An 18,500-nucleotide genomic window follows, 5' to 3' on the forward strand; every position below is an offset into this window, starting at 1 on the left:
ATTCACTGCCTGATGACTGAGACGCTGTTTTATGAGAGTTTAGAGAACTTCAACTCCATTCATGGTGGAGGGAGACATGCAGGGCGCTGTGCGGCAAAATAGTCCCCAAAGAAAACTCATTATTCCAGATTTTTGCATAGTAAATAAAATTTGTTCTGTAGTCATGGCGACGCCTGGTTCCTATCACCACCACTGTAAAGAAATCTGAACTGTGTCACACCAAACTGCTCTGAATCTCTCTGTTTGCATCTCAGTTGTGCAATAATTTTGAAAAACTGGTGGAATTCCCCTTTAAACCACCTTTAGACCACTACAGGGATGTTTTCTTACTGCACTGACAGGCAACAGTGAGAAAGTTTAAAAGAAAGCAAAGTGTCCCCAAACTTCTGATCAGATCCGCTGGTGAGAGTCAGTACCTGAGCGTTGGATGTGGTTTCCAGGAAGCACAGGCGATTCCCAAATCCCTCACAGGACAGGCACAGCTTGATTTGCTCCTTCAGTATGGTCGCCGTGCACTGCAGCACCACCTGATCCTCCTACACTCACAACAAACACCACATTAAAGCCATAGTTCAGCCAAAAACCTAAAGCACGGTTTTCCCTTTTACCTGAAAAACAGTGAAATGTGTTTGGTGTCTGAAGTTTGTCACGGCCGTCGGAACGAAACCTCGTCTCTCCATTTTTTGTTGATTTCGGGTTGTCCTGTTGTCCTTTACATTGTGTGTAAACTTCATGGTGAATGGAAGAAAAGAAACGGCCCCAAAAGTCTGGTTCCATTGACTTGCGTTAAAGGTAAAGTATGTTTTTTCCTTATCCTATAAAGTTAGCATTTTGGAGATACAAGGTTTTGTTCTGACAGCAGTGATACGCCACATTTTTTGTAAAAATCATATAAGCAGGGTTTGGCATTACTTGGTGCACTGTATTTAAATAAAGGGATAAATAAAATGTGAATAAAGTATAGATCTGCTTTTTATGTCAAAATATGTACAAAATAATCTAAGAAAATAACTGATAATCCAAAAAACAGTGGAGTGTTATCCTGTTATCCTTTGTAAATTAGTTTAGTAAATAGTTTTAACAGTAAATCAAGTCGCTTTCATAGCTGTAACCAATCTAGCTCAGTGTCAGCAACAGCAGTTTGGCCTAAATCACTTTATATCAGGCCTAGTCATTCACTTTTATAATTATTTAATTTAGATATACATATATATAAAACAATTATTAATTAATATTCTATAAACGTTGTTTATTCAAATGTTAACACTTCTCAGTGAATAAACAGAAACTACACAAATAAACAGATTTTGAAAATGTGTCTTAAACTAGAGAAGCAAAAGTCAGACGCCAAACGTCTCGGCTGGGCAGTTACATTATATAAACAGGGATTACATAAATTTAATACTCAGAACATGTCGCTGCTCTCGGAACAAAACCTCATGTCTCCAAAGTGGTAACTCTGAAAAGTGGAGAAGAAAATAACTTTACTTTTCATATGAGTCAATAGAACCAAGTGATTTTGTGGAATTTCTTTCGGTCCATTCATCATGAAATTTGCTTACAGTGTAAAGGAAAACAGGACTTTTTAAAAATTATGTCAAAAACTGAAAAATGTTAAAAACGGAGATAAGACAGACAAGACGATGATAATGGGGACAGGTTTTTGTTCTGACAGCAGCGATTTATAAAGATCGGACTGTGGAAGTGTTCACCTGCGATCTAAACCCACAAAGACTTCTAATGAAAAGCTCTGTCTGTATCTTCCTCGCAGGTCCATCGGCTGTATGGCGCGTGTGCCGTGCTGTTTCAGCAGGTAATGATTTGCCGCGTGATACTGATCAGCGACAGCGCGCTGTATAACCTTGATCAGCCTGTGTGATGCTAATCCCCACCCGGGCTCTGGTTACAGCCAGAACACATTTAGAGAGGACCAGCTGCAGCTGGGGGAGCGTGGCCATGATACAAGCATTCAAAATAGACCAGTGCCAACACACAAGCCACATCACATGATCTCTGACATAGTCTGATATGTTCTGTCACACTGGCATTAATGCCAGTTTTATCTCCATAAATATTGCATGATTGGATCACTGGCAATCTGCTTATATCACAATACCTACATTTAGAGTCGGTTATTCATTCAGTCTAATGAGAAACTGTAGAACAGACTCGGTTTATATCACAATACCTACATTTAGAGTCGGTTACTCATTCAGTCTAATGAGAAACTGTAGAACGGACTTGGTTTATATCACAATACCTACATTTAGAGTCGGTTATTCATTCAGTCTAATGAGAAACTGTAGAACGGACTCGGTTTATATCACAATACCTACATTTAGAGTCGGTTATTCATTCAGTCTAATGAGAAACTGTAGAACGGACTCGGTTTATATCACAATACCTACATTTAGAGCCGGTTATTCATTCAGTCTAATCAGAAACTGTAGAACGGACTCGGTTTATATCACAATACCTACATTTAGAGTCGGTTATTCATTCAGTCTAATGAGAAACTGTAGAACGGACTCGGTTTATATCACAATACCTACATTTAGAGTCGGTTATTCATTCAGTCTAATGAGAAACTGTAGAACGGACTCGGTTTATATCACAATACCTACATTTAGAGTCGGTTATTCATTCAGCCTAATGAGAAACTGTAGAACAGACTCGGTTTATATCACAATACCTACATTTAGAGCCGGTTATTCATTCAGTCTAATGAGAAACTGTAGAACAGACTCGGTTTATATCACAATACCTACATTTAGAGTCGGTTATTCATTCAGTCTAATGAGAAACTGTAGAACAGACTCGGTTTATATCACAATACCTACATTTAGAGTCGGTTATTCATTCAGTCTAATGAGAAACTGTAGAACGGACTCGGTTTATATCACAATACCTACATTTAGAGTCGGTTATTCATTCAGCCTAATGAGAAACTGTAGAACAGACTCGGTTTATATCACAATACCTACATTTAGAGTCGGTTATTCATTCAGTCTAATGAGAAACTGTAGAACAGACTCGGTTTATATCACAATACCTACATTTAGAGTCGGTTATTCATTCAGTCTAATGAGAAACTGTAGAACAGACTCGGTTTATATCACAATACCTACATTTAGAGTCGGTTATTCATTGAGTCTAATGAGAAACTGTAGAACAGACTCGGTTTATATCACAATACCTACATTTAGAGTCGGTTATTCATTCAGCCTAATGAGAAACTGTAGAACGGACTCGGTTTATATCACAATACCTACATTTAGAGTCGGTTATTCATTCAGTCTAATGAGAAACTGTAGAACGGACTCGGTTTATATCACAATACCTACATTTAGAGTCGGTTATTCATTCAGTCTAATGAGAAACTGTAGAACGGACTCGGTTTATATCACAATACCTACATTTAGAGCCGGTTATTCATTCAGCCTAATGAGAAACTGTAGAACAGACTCGGTTTATATCACAATACCTACATTTAGAGTCGGTTATTCATTCAGCCTAACGAGAAACTGTAGAACTGACTCGGTTTATATCACAATACCTACATTTAGAGTCGGTTATTCATTCAGCCTAATGAGAAACTGTAGAACGGACTGGGTTTATATCACAATACCTACATTTAGAGCCGGTTATTCATTCAGCCTAATGAGAAACTGTAGAACGGACTGGGTTTATATCACAATACCTACATTTAGAGCCGGTTATTCATTCAGCCTAATGAGAAACTGTAGAACGGACTGGGTTTATATCACAATACCTACATTTAGAGTCGGTTATTCATTCAGCCTAATGAGAAACTGTAGAACGGACTGGGTTTATATCACAATACCTACATTTAGAGTCGGTTATTCATTCAGTCTAATGAGAAACTGTAGAACGGACTCGGTTTATATCACAATACCTACATTTAGAGTCGGTTATTCATTCAGTCTAATGAGAAACTGTAGAACGGACTCGGTTTATATCACAATACCTACATTTAGAGCCGGTTATTCATTCAGCCTAATGAGAAACTGTAGAACGGACTCGGTTTATATCACAATACCTACATTTAGAGCCGGTTATTCATTCAGCCTAATGAGAAACTGTACAACGGACTGGGTTTATATCACAATACCTACATTTAGAGTCGGTTATTCATTCAGTCTAATGAGAAACTGTAGAACAGACTCGGTTTATATCACAATACCTACATTTAGAGTCGGTTATTCATTCAGCCTAATGAGAAACTGTAGAACGGACTCGGTTTATATCACAATACCTACATTTAGAGTCGGTTATTCATTCAGTCTAATGAGAAACTGTAGAACGGACTGGGTTTATATCACAATACCTACACAGTGATAAAACCTGAGTTGTGTTCTGATTTTTATCAGCTTTCTTTATAGCTTGTGTCCAATCTCAGTAACTACAAGACATTTGTGGGCAGAGCCTACTGAACATGTCACAGAAGTTTGGTAAAGTTACCTCAAGTAATCCTAAAACATAGAAGATCTGAGAATATGCAGAACAATAACTAAGGCACAGCTGGAGCTCTAGAGGCCTTCAGATCATTCTTCTCCAACATCACGCCTCCTTCACCCCCAGCTCTGTCCCACTATTTCAGGCTGCAGCACCTGCTATTCACACATTCCACCTCCGTCACATCAACACAGCACACTAACGTCAGGCAACCGAGCACAACCACTGTTCTACTGCAACAAAGCCAAAGAGCAGCACCAACCACAGGTGCCAAACTCACTTTGGTCAAACACTGGGGCCAAATACAGGGGCCAAAGACACTTCGGTCAAATACACTTTGGTCAAACACTGGGGCCAAACACACTTCAGTCAAACAATAGGGGCCAAGCACAATGACCAACCTCATGCGTTACATGGGACAAATATGGAAGGCTCAACCATAAGCAACAGACCCAGGGGCCAAACATGAGAAACAAACACACTGGGAGGCAAACACATGGCTCAACCTCAGGGGCCACACACAGGAGCCCAAACACACTGATGTCACAGTTACGCACTGCAAGCTTTTGGAATGATTAATTAAACAGACCGAAAGAATCTGAACCAACACTAAAGACTCAAAACGAAATCTCTCCAGAACCAAATACAAGAAACAGAAGTCCAGCAGAGTGAAAACAACTGAACCTGCCAACAAATTCATACAATCATAGCACAATTTATAAAAGACTCACACTAACAACACAAAACCTCTCATAGTCAGCTTATATTTTCTCTAATAAATAGTCTCAGTAATACAGCATTTTTAAACAGCGACGTAGTGAAAAACAAATATTTCAGCATCTTTACGCTGCAGTGATGAACTGAATTTCCCTTGGCATTCAGTAACCGTGCACTATTCTGGCCTTCAGATATAATAATACATCCGCTCACTCTGTGAGGCAGCATTATGTTTGAAAATGCCCCGCTAGGCTTTCATATAACAGCTCTGCTGTAGAAGTGGATGAGTTTGTGGCTGTGTAGGTGTGCTCTTACCTTTTGGGCACTTTCAGAGTTACATAATCCAAAGTTCTTGTTTTATGCTCACAGCAAGAACCGTGAATAGACATGTTCTCACTATTTTCGGTGACCTCTGTAACAACCAGCGTCCACAACTCAAAGCTATAAGGGCCTCATGTAAAACTACATTTTTCTCCATGTTCATGCGGAATGAATTATGATTGTTTTTGGTACATTAACCAACACAAACTTGTATAAATAGAAAATATGGGTATTTTAAAGTTTCATAAAGCCATCTTCTGAGCCTCTCTGCTCATCCACTGATTCCACATCCTCACCAAAGCTCCAGATATGAACCATAAAACCATGATGACTCTCATTAAAACAGAGGGAACATGTAATGCTTGTTTTAAATAGACTGAAACAACCAGCTGTCGCTCATGGAGTGACCGAGAGAGCTGCTAATCCTTCCTCTGGAGTATATATAGACCCAGAGAAAGCAGCATCATACTGGCTCTCAGCCTGAATGTTGTTCATGGACGTGTTTAAAAGCTTTCTGTGCTTTCTCGGTCTGTTGTTAACACTAGTTGCCGCTGGGTTAACTCAACCAGCCTCTACAGCTCACAGAATCCGATATGAAGTTAGCAGGTTCTGTTACATTCGATGACCATCACACCCTTACGAAGTGTCTAACACACACACCGCTGACTACACCAAACACTGACCACCTTTCTGCTTCTGCTAATGGCCCTATTTATGGAAAGTGCTGTTAAAGATGCCACAGTGCTGTAGCATATTAGAAACAGTGGTTGGTATCAAAATTAAATACTTATATGATGCCAACCATAAATTACTTCAATATTACTGAGTATAAAAAATTCTGTTACTCATCACCAAATTTCAGTGCCTTAGCGGTGGGTTTTATCAGCATCAGTGAGCCAGTAAGAACATTTTTCCACGAATTTAGACAGCTGATTGGCTGATAAGCGTGTCACCAACCAAGGCCCTCAAAATCCTTTACGACTGGATACCACACTTTCAAACTGAGTTATACACTGTTTTAATACGTATATAAAAAGTATGAAGAGTTAGTATTGAAGGTATGAAGTCTAAAGTATGTGGACACATTTCTACTTATTAAGTTCAGGTATTTCAGCCACAGCCACTGCTAATAGGTGTATAAAATTAAGCACACAGACTTGCAGTGTCCATAGACAAACACTGGCAGTAGAGGTTTGCACTGAAGAGCTCAGTAACTTTAAACACGGCACTGGCCTAGGATTCCACCTGTTACAAATCAGTTTGTGAAGTTTCTGTCCTGCTACATCTGCCCCAGACAACTGTAAGTGCTATTATTGTGAAATGGAAGCATCTAGAAACAACAGCTCAGCCACAAAGCGGTAGACCACACAAACTCATTGAACGAGGTGGCTAAGGGCTGTAAAAAAGCCTTCTGTTGAATCACATATTGCAGAGCTCCAAACCGCCTCTAGAAGCAACATCAACATAAGAACTGAGTGTCAGGACCTTCATGAAATGGGTCTCCATGGCTGAGCAGCTACACACAAGCTTAAGATCACTACGGGCAGTGCCAAGTGTCAGCTGGAGGGGTGTAAAGCACCACCACTGGACTCTGGAGCAGTGGAACCGTGTTCTCTGAAGTGATGAATCAGCTTCTCTGTCAGTCTGATGATGAGTCTGGGTTTGGTGGATGCCAGGAGAACGTTACCTACCGGAATGCACAGTGCCAAACAGTTGAAGCTGTTAGAGCAGCAAAGGGGGGCAACTCCTTATTAATGCCTGTGGTTTTGCAGTGGGACGTACCACAAGCTCCTATAAGTGTGTTGGTCAGGTGTCCACATACCTTGGCCATAGAGTACATACACATATGGCTCAGTTAGAGACACAAATGTAAGAGAGTGCAATAATCTACTGTCCACTAGTCCAAGAGTTCAGGAGTTGCACACTCTCGAAACCGGTCAGTCAACTATTCCACTACCAAGAAAACACAATATTTAAAGGGAATAAAAGGCCAAGTTTGGTCAGGATATCCTGAACGCAGCACAGTGATATTGGAGCAGCTGTAAGATCAGCACTGGAACAAACCATATAGCTACCATTCTGGTAAACTATGAGCTGGACAGGGAAAAAAAGCCATGTGCACAAAATCACTGTTGACACATGATTCAAAATGCAAAGGAAATCTAATTCAGCATTTATCATCAGCAGAACTACTGAGATCTTTCCATGAGCACCAGATCAACTTACACTGTAGCTGCCACGCTGCCCGGTATAAATCTGGGTGAGTGCTTGTAATAATAAATGAGGTCAGCTTGTAATAATGGTCAGCGGAGTGACCTCCATATTGAACAACAAGCTAAAAACAATAGCTGGAACATCTCTCCTTTCATCATAAAACGCAGGACAACAATGATTGATGGGTGAGTGGTCAGTAGTCAGCATGGAGTCCAGTTTGGAGGGAAGTATAGGTTGACTGGGATGTACCAAGTGCTAGCATAAACTCACTCAGAGCTGTTGGGTCATTTTTTATGACATAAGAGCAAGGACACTGTCTGACCAGAGCATTACACACCCATCACTCAATTCACTCAACACTCAAAATCATGGTAAATGTTTTATATTTTCTGAATGTATATTGAATCATCGTGCAGACGTCGTGTCATATCACAAGTCCTGAGGATGATGATGAGTCCTGCCTAATGAGACGTAGAAATCATCAGTCCATAAAATGTGGGTAGGAGAGGGTGGGGCACAATCTGACACGTTTTGTTTTGCACTAAATAGTTTATACAAGCAGCCTGAACGTCTGTGCTACAAATAAAAAATGTAAACATCGTTTCTGAACATTTCGGCTGAAAGCAGTGATAGCAGACAGAGTGCAAATGTGGCTTACCCCATTATATAATAATAATAATAATCAGTAATAATACATGTATTGTTGCAATTATTAATAATAACTAATAAAAGTGTATTTCAATAGATTTGATCCTGCTGATTTTGCTGATCTACTCTGTTATTTCACTCAACACATTTATTTTGCTAAGTATATTTATATATATTCATGCCGGAAAGCTCGTCTGGTTTAAACAACTGAGCTGTATTGAATTAATTGTTGTGAATCAGAGACTGAGACAGACTGAGGGCTGAGATGTAACTGATGTAAATTGATTCACAACAATTAATTTAAACTTCGTGTCGTTTGACCCAGATGAGCTTTCCAGGATAAAGATCTAAAAATATTTTTAGCAAAATAAATGTGATCAGTAAAAAGGGTCAAACACTGAACCCAGAGTAGCATCATAGTTTAGTTTATATAGTGCCTTTCTCACACTCAAGGTCTACTTACATTTGACAAAATCAGAGTAAAGGAAAGCACTGAGAAAACAGGTAAGGTGTGAGTTGTGTCTTACAGGCTGAGACGGAGACTCTGAGGATGGAAGCTTTTCAGTATATATAGTGAAGCCTGGTTAGCGCTCACTGGCTGTGTTAGATTAATACAATCCAATTACAGATTCAGACTGAGGTGTTTATGCTCACTCTTCTCAACAATCTAATGGAAAATCTTCGTTTACATGAGCGCTACAAGTAATCCGATGCAAAATGACGTGCATGCATGGAGAAGCGCTTAGTGTAAGCGTTACCATGACAACCAGCATCCCGTGAGTCCAGTCAGAGTGAGATGAGCAGCAGTGAGCAGTGATTGTGTTTTTAACTGCTTTAAAATGACGTCAGACTCAGGAAAACGTCCTTCACACGTCCTTATTAAAGAAGGCCGAGAGGAAGACGTTGTGCTCTGAGACGCATAAGCTGGACGTCCGTCCCACCGCCGTCTTTTAAAGATCAGAGCATGAACTTCGTCTCCTCTGCAGACCAGTTTCTGCTCCGCCGTGTTGAACGGTATAAACTCTCACTGTGACGCGACGCTCATGCAGAACGGACTGAAACTTTCCGATAGGGAATGTAATCGGATACAGGCGTTTACACGGATATTAATCTTCTATTTAACGGATTATTTAGAGGTTTACCCACCTCATTCAATCGGACAGAAATTGTATTCCGAATGGCCTCAATCAGACTAGACTATTCCGATTGAGGTGTTTACATAGACGTATTCTATTATGAGCTATTAACTGGATTACTAACAGATTATTAGTCTACATGTAAACGTGCCTACTGCGAGCAGGTTTATCTGCTTCTAAACGCTGCTATATTACACAAGTCAAGAGAAGATTACAATAATCCATCCATCCATCCATTTTCTAAGCCGCTTCTCCGTCAGGGTCGCGGGGGGGTGCTGGAGCCTATCCCAGCAGTCTTCGGGCGGAAGGCAGGATACACCCTGGACAGGTCGCCAGTCCATCGCAGGGCAGACAGACAGACACAGACAGTCACTCACACCTAGGGGCAATTTAGCACGTCCAATTGGCCTGCCTGCATGTCTTTAGACTGTGGGAGGAAACCAGAGAACCCGGAGGAACCCCACACAGACACGGGGAGAACATGCAAACTCCACACAGAGAGGACCCTGGCCGCCCGGGCGGGGAAGATTACGATAATATAGGATTGAATTCTGTACAGATCACTAATCACAAACACTCATGATAGAAGAAGTTAAAGTCTTCAGGGTGAATCTGATGAAACATTTGTCAGAATTCACACCTGACGTTAAAAGCGAGTCTACTAGAACCCGTGTACATTAAACACCCATGTTACTCATAGTTCTTATGGCACTTTTGCTGTTTTTGCATTTTGTCTGTTCCAACTTATCAAACCTCTGAAACACTAATATCGAAGATGCCATTTGCTATTGCATGTTTCCATACTGTCCACCCTTACTTCACTCTATATATAGACCTTACAGTCCTTTTCAGTCAATTTGGGGCTGTGGTCATGCATCCAGGTCCCCTCAGCTGTCTCTGGCAGAAAGTTCAGCCTTGTGCCCCCCCAGCTCTGACTCGGCTCCAGCACCATTATAAATAGATAACAATGCCTGAATGTCCAGCCACCTGCCCACGCCAATCTACAGCTCTTTAAAGAACGACAGAAACAGGCCCCACCAGAACTCTGTACATCTGGACAATCTGGACAGAAGCCGCACACTCATTACCCAATTATTTGAATCTGTATACGGTCTGGTTCACAACTAAGGATGGAAGAGCTCATGTTTCAGTCAGATGTCACAGAATACAAACATAAACATATACATATCTTTCAAACACTAATAATTCCAAGAACTACACACTATTAGTATTTTTACAAAGTGCAGTTGGAAGGAAACAGCTCTACAGCGTCCCTGCGGAGCACTAGGACAACACACACTGTAACGCAGTTATAATCTAAACACTACACACACTGTAACGCAGTTATAATCTGAACACTACACACACTGTAACGCAGTTATAATCTGAACACTACACACACTGTAACGCAGTTATAATCTGAACAGTACACACACTGTAACGCAGTTATAATCTGAACAGTACACACTGTAACGCAGTTATAATCTGAACAGTACACACACTGTAACGCAGTTATAATCTGAACAGTACACACACTGTAACGCAGTTATAATCTAAACACTACACACACTGTAACGCAGTTATAATCTGAAGAGTACACACACATTAATGCAGTTATAATCTGAACAGTACACACACTGTAACGCAGTTATAATCTGAACAGTACACACACTGTAACGCAGTTATAATCTGAACACTACACACACTGTAACGCAGTTATAATCTGAAGAGTACACACACATTAATGCAGTTATAATCTGAACAGGACACACACTGTAACGCAGTTATAATCTGAAGAGTACACACACATTAATGCAGTTATAATCTGAACAGTACACACACTGTAACGCAGTTATAATCTGAACAGGACACACACATTAATGCAGTTATAATCTGAACAGGACACACACAGTAACGCAGTTATAATCTGAGAGTACACACACATGAACGCAGTTATAATCTGAAGAGTAAACACATATTAACGCAGTAATAATCTGAACAGTACACACACTGTAACACAGTTATAATCTGAAGAGTACACACATATTAATGCAGTTATAATCAGAACAGGACACACTGTAACGCAGTTATAATCTGAGAGTACACACACATGAACGCAGTTATAATCTGAAGAGTAAACACATATTAACACAGTTATAATCTGAACAGTACACACACTGTAACACAGTTATAATCTGAAGAGTAAACACATATTAACACAGTTATAATCTGAACAGTACACACACTGTAACACAGTTATAATCTGAAGAGTACACACATATTAACGCAGTTATAATCTGAAGAGTATACACCTTAACAGTTATAATTTGAAGAGTAAACACACTGAAACACAGTTATAATCTGAACAGTACACACACTGTAACAGTTATAATCTGAAGAGTACACACACTGTAACGCAGTTATAATCTGAAGAGTACACACATATTAACGCAGTTATAATCTGAAGAGTATACACCTTAACAGTTATAATCTGAACAGTACACACACTGTAACACAGTTATAATCTGAACAGTACACACACTGTAACAGTTATAATCTGAACAGTACACACACTGTAACGCAGTTATAATCTGAAGAGTATACACATATTAACGCAGTTATAATCTGAAGAGTACACACATATTAACGCAGTTATAATCTGAAGAGTATACACCTTAACAGTTATAATTTGAAGAGTAAACACACTGAAACACAGTTATAACCTGAAGAGTACACACATATTAACGCAGTTATAATAATCTGAAAAGTATACACACATTAACACAGTTATAATCTGAACCGTAAACATTTGAACAAAGTTATAATCTGAACAGTAAACAGAAGCAGCGCTGGTGCCAAAATTATAATTATCTATACTGTAACTGATATACTGATGGTGTACTGATGTAAAAAGGATTTAATAGAAAGTCTATCGATATAATAACTGCAGTAAAATGATTTATTTGCCAGATACAGATATAACATATCTAGATTAGATCTGGATTCCAGTCAAAGTGTATCTGTGGTCTCTGTGCTTCATTAGGCTTTTTAAATACAGATAATACAAACAGGTATACGAGCATCTACAGTAAACAAAGCACTTACTTTTTAAACCAGAACTGTTGTATATTTACAGAATGTCCACTCTGTATATCTGAATATCTACAGGTATGTCCTGGAGGTCTGTGTCTGTCCATGAGTGTACGAGTGAATGGATGTAGGTTCAGACGTGTATTTGATTAGGAAATCAATGCAAACCAGCACCATTTATTAGAATTAATGCTTTATAAGATTTTATTATATTAATGCAATGATATTGATCACTGTGGTCACTGATACGATATAAAACTCTGTATTGTCCCATCTCTGTTCACAGCTCTCTTATTCTAAACGCAGCAGCACAGTGTTTTACTTAACAGCACTGTGGAAATGGAAAAGGACAGATTTCACTCACTGTCCGTAGGAACTGGATCTCCTCCTCTCCTTCTCCTGCTTCGGCCATGGTGCCTGGAGCTGCAGGTGCAGGGCAGAGACCCTCTGTTACTCTCTCTCTCTCTCTCTCTCCTTCCTCTCCCACTCTCAGCCGGTCAGTCTCTTGCCGCTGCCTTGCTCTCTGAGCGTCTGTGAGTTCTGAAGGACACGGGAGATTCTCTCGCTCTGTTTGTGTGGAGTGAGAGAGGACCACCTTCTCCACAGCTCTCTCACCCCTCCTCTCTCTCCTCCTGACCACAGAGGTGGTCCTCTAACACACCACTGAGAGGACAAATCGAATCATCACTGCTGTGAAAACGGTTTAGTCAGTTCAGCTTTAAAGAAAATCTGCTAACAGACAACAGAATTGCATTTATTCCTAAATACATGACTTTAAACACAAACACGCGCCACTGAAAATGGATCATTAGAGACCATTAGGATTAAAGCCTACCATTAGGACCATTAGAAAACATTAGGATTAAAACCCAACCTGCTGAAAAAAGACCACTAGAAGCATTAGGATTGAAACCTACCATTAAAACCCATTAGGATTAAAACCTACCCTGCTAGGGAAAGACTATCAGAAACCATTAGGATTAAATCATACCATTAGGACCATTAGAAAACATTTGGATTAAAACCTAACCTGCTGGGGAAAGACCATTAGAAACCAACAGGATTGAAACCTACCATTAGAAACCATTACGATTAAAGCCTACCATTAGAAAACATTTGGATTAAAACCTACGCTGCTAGAAAAAAACAATTAGAAACCATTAGGATAAAAACCCACCATTAGAACCACTAGAAAACATTAGGATTAAAACCTACCTGCTACAAAGAGGATTAAACCATTAGGATTAAAACCTACCTTTACGACCATTAGAAATCAGTAGAATTAAATATTACTTTCTAATGTGATGTGAACTGGCTTAATTATTTCTATTAGAGACCACTATATTCCTGCAGAACACCTTTAGTTCCCATTAGGAAACCATCAAATGCATTAAGATGATCACCTGTTAAACCATTAGGATTCTTTACATTCCCTACTAAAAAAAACAAAAAAAAACATTGCATTTCTGTTGGTTCCTGATGGATATATAATGTGTTCTGGCTTTTTTAATGTGTTGATAGCACAGTGTAAAAGAATCTAATGGTTTAATAGGTGACCAGTGGCTGAACTAGTGGTACCTATTAGAAACCGCTAGGCCAATTCTCATTAGAATATAAAACCATTATGTCCCTGCTGAAAAGGACTACTAGAAATTTTCCAGCAATTTCTGGCTGATTCCAGGTTGTTCAGCTGTTCTTCTGTCACAACTGCCGACTGAAAAGCTGCTCAGCGGTGACGACAGTTTGGGAATTTAGTGTCGTCTCATCTTCAGAGTCGGACCAAATCGGCTTTCGGAATTTTTTTTTCCGCCAAAGTAAAATGAACCAGATAGGAGAGTGGACACCCACACCCTGATTAAAACCAAAGGCAATTAAAGATTTTTTGGAGAATTCTTTTCTGCCTATAGATATGTACAATTTATTGTAGGTCTAATTATTACCTTTACTCTGTACCTACTGTTGGTGAGTGCAGTTCACCACTGTACTTCATCATATGCACACACTCACTGTCCATTGAATTATGTACAGCTACCTTGTATTAATGCTCATTTGTAGCTCTGCAATTGCAGACTGTAGCTGAACTGCTTCTCTGCATGATTTGTTAATCCTGTCATCTCATTTATCAATGATCAGGACCCCAACCAGGACCACCAGGACCACCACAGAGCAGGTACTATTATTATTTCATTCTCAGCACTGCAGCGACACTGGCATGCTAGTATGTGAGGTACTATTACTAGTGTATGAAATACAGCAATGCTTTAAACACCTCATTGTCACTGTTCCAGTGAGAATACTATCAAAAAAAGTGATCCTGTGACCACTGATGACGGCCTGGAGGATGACCAACACAAACTGCGCAGCAACAAACATGGGCACAACCTTTATGGGCACCTCAACACCTTAAGAGTAACGCTATTTTCCAGTTGAGGAACGAGGCCCACCACCTCACAACGTCATCTCCATCCTTAAAAGTGGGCGACTCTCGTCCACAGTGCACTGAAAAATGTGCACAGAAAAATTCTGAACGAAGCAGGAGGCCATACATTTTCATTCAGTCACCTTAAATCTCAATGTTTTCTTTCCACAATTTGACATAGCACGGAAATATGCCTAAAAGTAAACCAGCTTCATGAACGACGCAATATTTTTATTTTAAATTATATGAAACGGAAATATGATCTCTGCTACAGATGGGAGAAGGTTTTCCTCTGCTGAGCGCCCCTGCACACAACCAGCAACACGCCAGCTACAGAAACAAGAGTAAAGTAATGTGCTTCCATACCTGAGAAATGCTGGCGAACGATGTAGGAAACGTGAAAGTCCTTACACGCTTGGTTAAGCTTCAAAGCAGTGATATGGACAGAACAGAGAACAAAGATTTCACAGTCTGATACCGGATTTTAAGTCACTTAGGTTGGTTAACTTAGCAGCCAGTTACCAATTCACAACTCAGTTAAAGTAACAACTTGACGTTTTAACTGTAAGAGACGACCAGTCACTCCCTCATATATACACATATATACGACTAACAGCCCCAGACATCACAGAACCCGGTTAGTTCCCCCTTTTCTGTCACTCTAACAGCAGTCACTCCCTCATATATACACATATATACGACTAACAGCCCCAGACATCGCAGAACCTGGTTAGTTCCCCCTTTTCTGTCACTCTAACAGCAGTCCCTCGACGTCTCTTGCTCAGATTTGAGCCTTTATTCGTCGTGGGTTAGCATTAAGCTAGTTAGCCGGAACAAGTTAGCTGCTAACGTATCGAGCTAAAACTCTAAGAACTCACCAGTTTAGTAAAACACAGCGAGCTATAGTAGAATATAAACTCGAATAGAATATAAACTAAATAAATCCATTTAACACCGTGAAAATGAGTTTTTTAAACCGTCTTATTTTACTTTGTGGGAGCAAACATTCATCTAAAAGATGCGACTGGCTAGCCTCGCTAACGCTACCGCAGCGAGCTAAGCTAAGCTACCTGACTGAGAGCAAGTGAGGCTCATCCTCATTTTCACACTCGAAGAGTTCGGCGCTAATGAATCGCAGGACTGGGTCTGAGTAAACCCGACAGACTGAACAACGGCCGAATAAACTGAGGTAAAACCCATTTACCTGCATTACAGACGCGTTCAAAGCCTGGCGAACTTTCCACAAGCCGCTCTGAGCGCGCGCTTCCCGCCTCAGCGGCGGAGCGTTGGCGATGGCTCAGACCTGAGTACGGTTAGAATATAGGCGGAATCTGCCTCAATATAGGTGGAATCTTCCTCAATATGGGCCGAATCTGCCTCAATATAGGCGGAATCAGCCTCAATATAGGTGGAATCTTCCTCAATATTGGCGGATTCTGCATCAATATATGTGGAATCTGCCTCAATATAGGTGGAATCTGCATCAATATATGTGGAATCTGCCTCAATATGGGCGGAATCTGCCTCAATATAGGCGGAATCAGCCACAGTATATGTGGAATCTGCCTCAGTACAGGTAGAATCTGCCATCTTATGAGCTGACAGCTTGTTTTCTTATCTAGAACTAGGCAGGTCAGCTAGCTAACAGGCTAAAAGATATCAAACATGCTAAACAGCTCCATCGTTAATGTCACAGACTTGAATTAAAGCACTTACGATGTGATTCACTGTGAAACGGCAGTATAAAAGACTAAAGGATGAACTTGAACGTCCCACATGCTTCAAGAGACTCAGACGGCTCCGTACTCCGTAGACAGTGTGCTATTTCGACTAATTTAGACTTCTGCAGTCTAACAGTCGCTATGTGTCGAGTGTGGAAGCGTCTGAATCCCAAAGGACTATTTATTAGCTGTTGTGCACAGCTGTGGTGCAGGAGGCGGTATTTAGGGAGTGCACTATCTAGGGATCAGGGATCTTGGTGCTAAATAAGACCCACGATGGTAATTTGGTGACCAAAAAGTGCTTACAAAGCAAATGTAGTGTCCTTTAAACAGCGCTGGGTTATCATATGTTCATTATCATACGACAGAAAGCTGAGAAGTTCGAGACTCCAGCAGGTCCAGATCTGACATGGAGACTAATCACCAAAGGCTCCACTGTACAAGTGAGTTTTTAGCCTAGACTTAAAGACTGAGGCTGAGTCTGAGTCCCGAACATTAACAGGAAGATTATTCCAGAGCTGGGGGGCTCTGTATGAGAAGCTCCGCCCCCTGATGGAGCTTTATTAATTCTAGGTACCAGTAGTGAGCAGCACCTTGTGATCTAAGTAGGTGTGATGGTTCATAGTGGGAGAGAAGGTCACTCAGGTACTGAGGGGCGAGTCCGTTTAGAGCTTGATAGGTCAGTAATAGGATTTTATAATCAATGAGAAATTTAACTGGTAACCAGTGCAGGGCTGATAAAACTGGGCTGACCTGGTCAAACGTTCTGGTTCTTGTGAGACTCTGGCTGCAGCGTTCTGGACCAGCTGAAGCTTGTTGAGGCTTTTGCTGGGACGTCCAGACAGCAGGACATTACAGTGTCCAGCCTTGAAGTAATAAAAGCATGAACTAGCTTTTCTGCGTCCTGTAGAGATCATGCATTTCTTAATTTAGTGATATTGCGGAGATGCAGGACGGCTGTTCTAGTGATATTAGTCATATGTGCGTTGATGGACAGATCAGCGTCCAGAACAACACCAAGACTTTTAACAGATAAGCTTGATGAAACTGAGAGATTAAGTTTAAGTGTTAAGTTAGACAGTTTGTTTCTAGCTGCTTTTGGACCAAGAAGCTGGACCTCTGTTTTATCTGAGTTAAGTAGCAGAAAGTTACTCGACATCCAGCCTTCTAAGTCTTTTACAGTCCTCAATCTTACCAAGTTTAGTTTTATCATCTGGTTTGCTTGATATACATAACTGAGCGTCATCGTAGTAGCAGTGGAAATTATACTGTGTTTACTGATAATGGTGCCTAGTGGTAGCATATATATTGTGAATAATATAGGTCCTAAAACAGAGCCTTGTGGAACACCATAGTTTACTTTTGCGAGAACAGATGATTCACCCTTTACATTATCAACTGACAGCGATCAGTGAGGTAGGACCTGAACCAGGAAAGAGCTGTTCCTGTTACCCCATAAGGTTTTCTAGTCTAATCTCGTAAGATCGTGTGGTCTATTGTGTCAAATGCTGCACTGAGGTCAAGGAGGACTAGCAGAGACACATTTCCTTTGTCGGAGAATGACAGGAGATCATTTACAGTTTTTATTAGTGCTGTTTCTGTGCTGTGATGTGGCCTAAAACCAGACTGCATAACATCACACTAACCCTCTAATCATGCAAAGGGTTCTTTGTGTGTTCATGGTTCTATATGGAACCATTTTCTTTACTAAAGAACTCCTGGAGCACCATCATATTGTATATGTATATGAGAGTAAAT

General features: G+C 40.4%; 1 protein-coding gene across 1 annotated transcript in view; it reads right to left on the minus strand.

Moving 5' to 3' along the window:
* ryr1a (ryanodine receptor 1a (skeletal)) overlaps positions 1-16,276 on the minus strand; it is a 138,240-nt gene extending 121,964 nt beyond the window's left edge. Inside the window, exons 1-4 of the mRNA XM_037547310.1 lie at positions 16,226-16,276; positions 15,388-15,445; positions 12,967-13,289; positions 417-536 (exon numbers count right to left, since the gene is read on the minus strand). Of these exons, the coding sequence (XP_037403207.1) occupies positions 417-536; positions 12,967-13,014 (168 nt within the window). The 5' untranslated portion in view covers positions 13,015-13,289; positions 15,388-15,445; positions 16,226-16,276. The remainder of the gene's footprint in view (positions 1-416; positions 537-12,966; positions 13,290-15,387; positions 15,446-16,225) is intronic.
* Positions 16,277-18,500: the final 2,224 nt, after the last annotated feature.

This window comes from Pygocentrus nattereri, chromosome 18 (assembly GCF_015220715.1).
Source record: "Pygocentrus nattereri isolate fPygNat1 chromosome 18, fPygNat1.pri, whole genome shotgun sequence".
Lineage (NCBI taxonomy): Eukaryota > Metazoa > Chordata > Actinopteri > Characiformes > Serrasalmidae > Pygocentrus > Pygocentrus nattereri.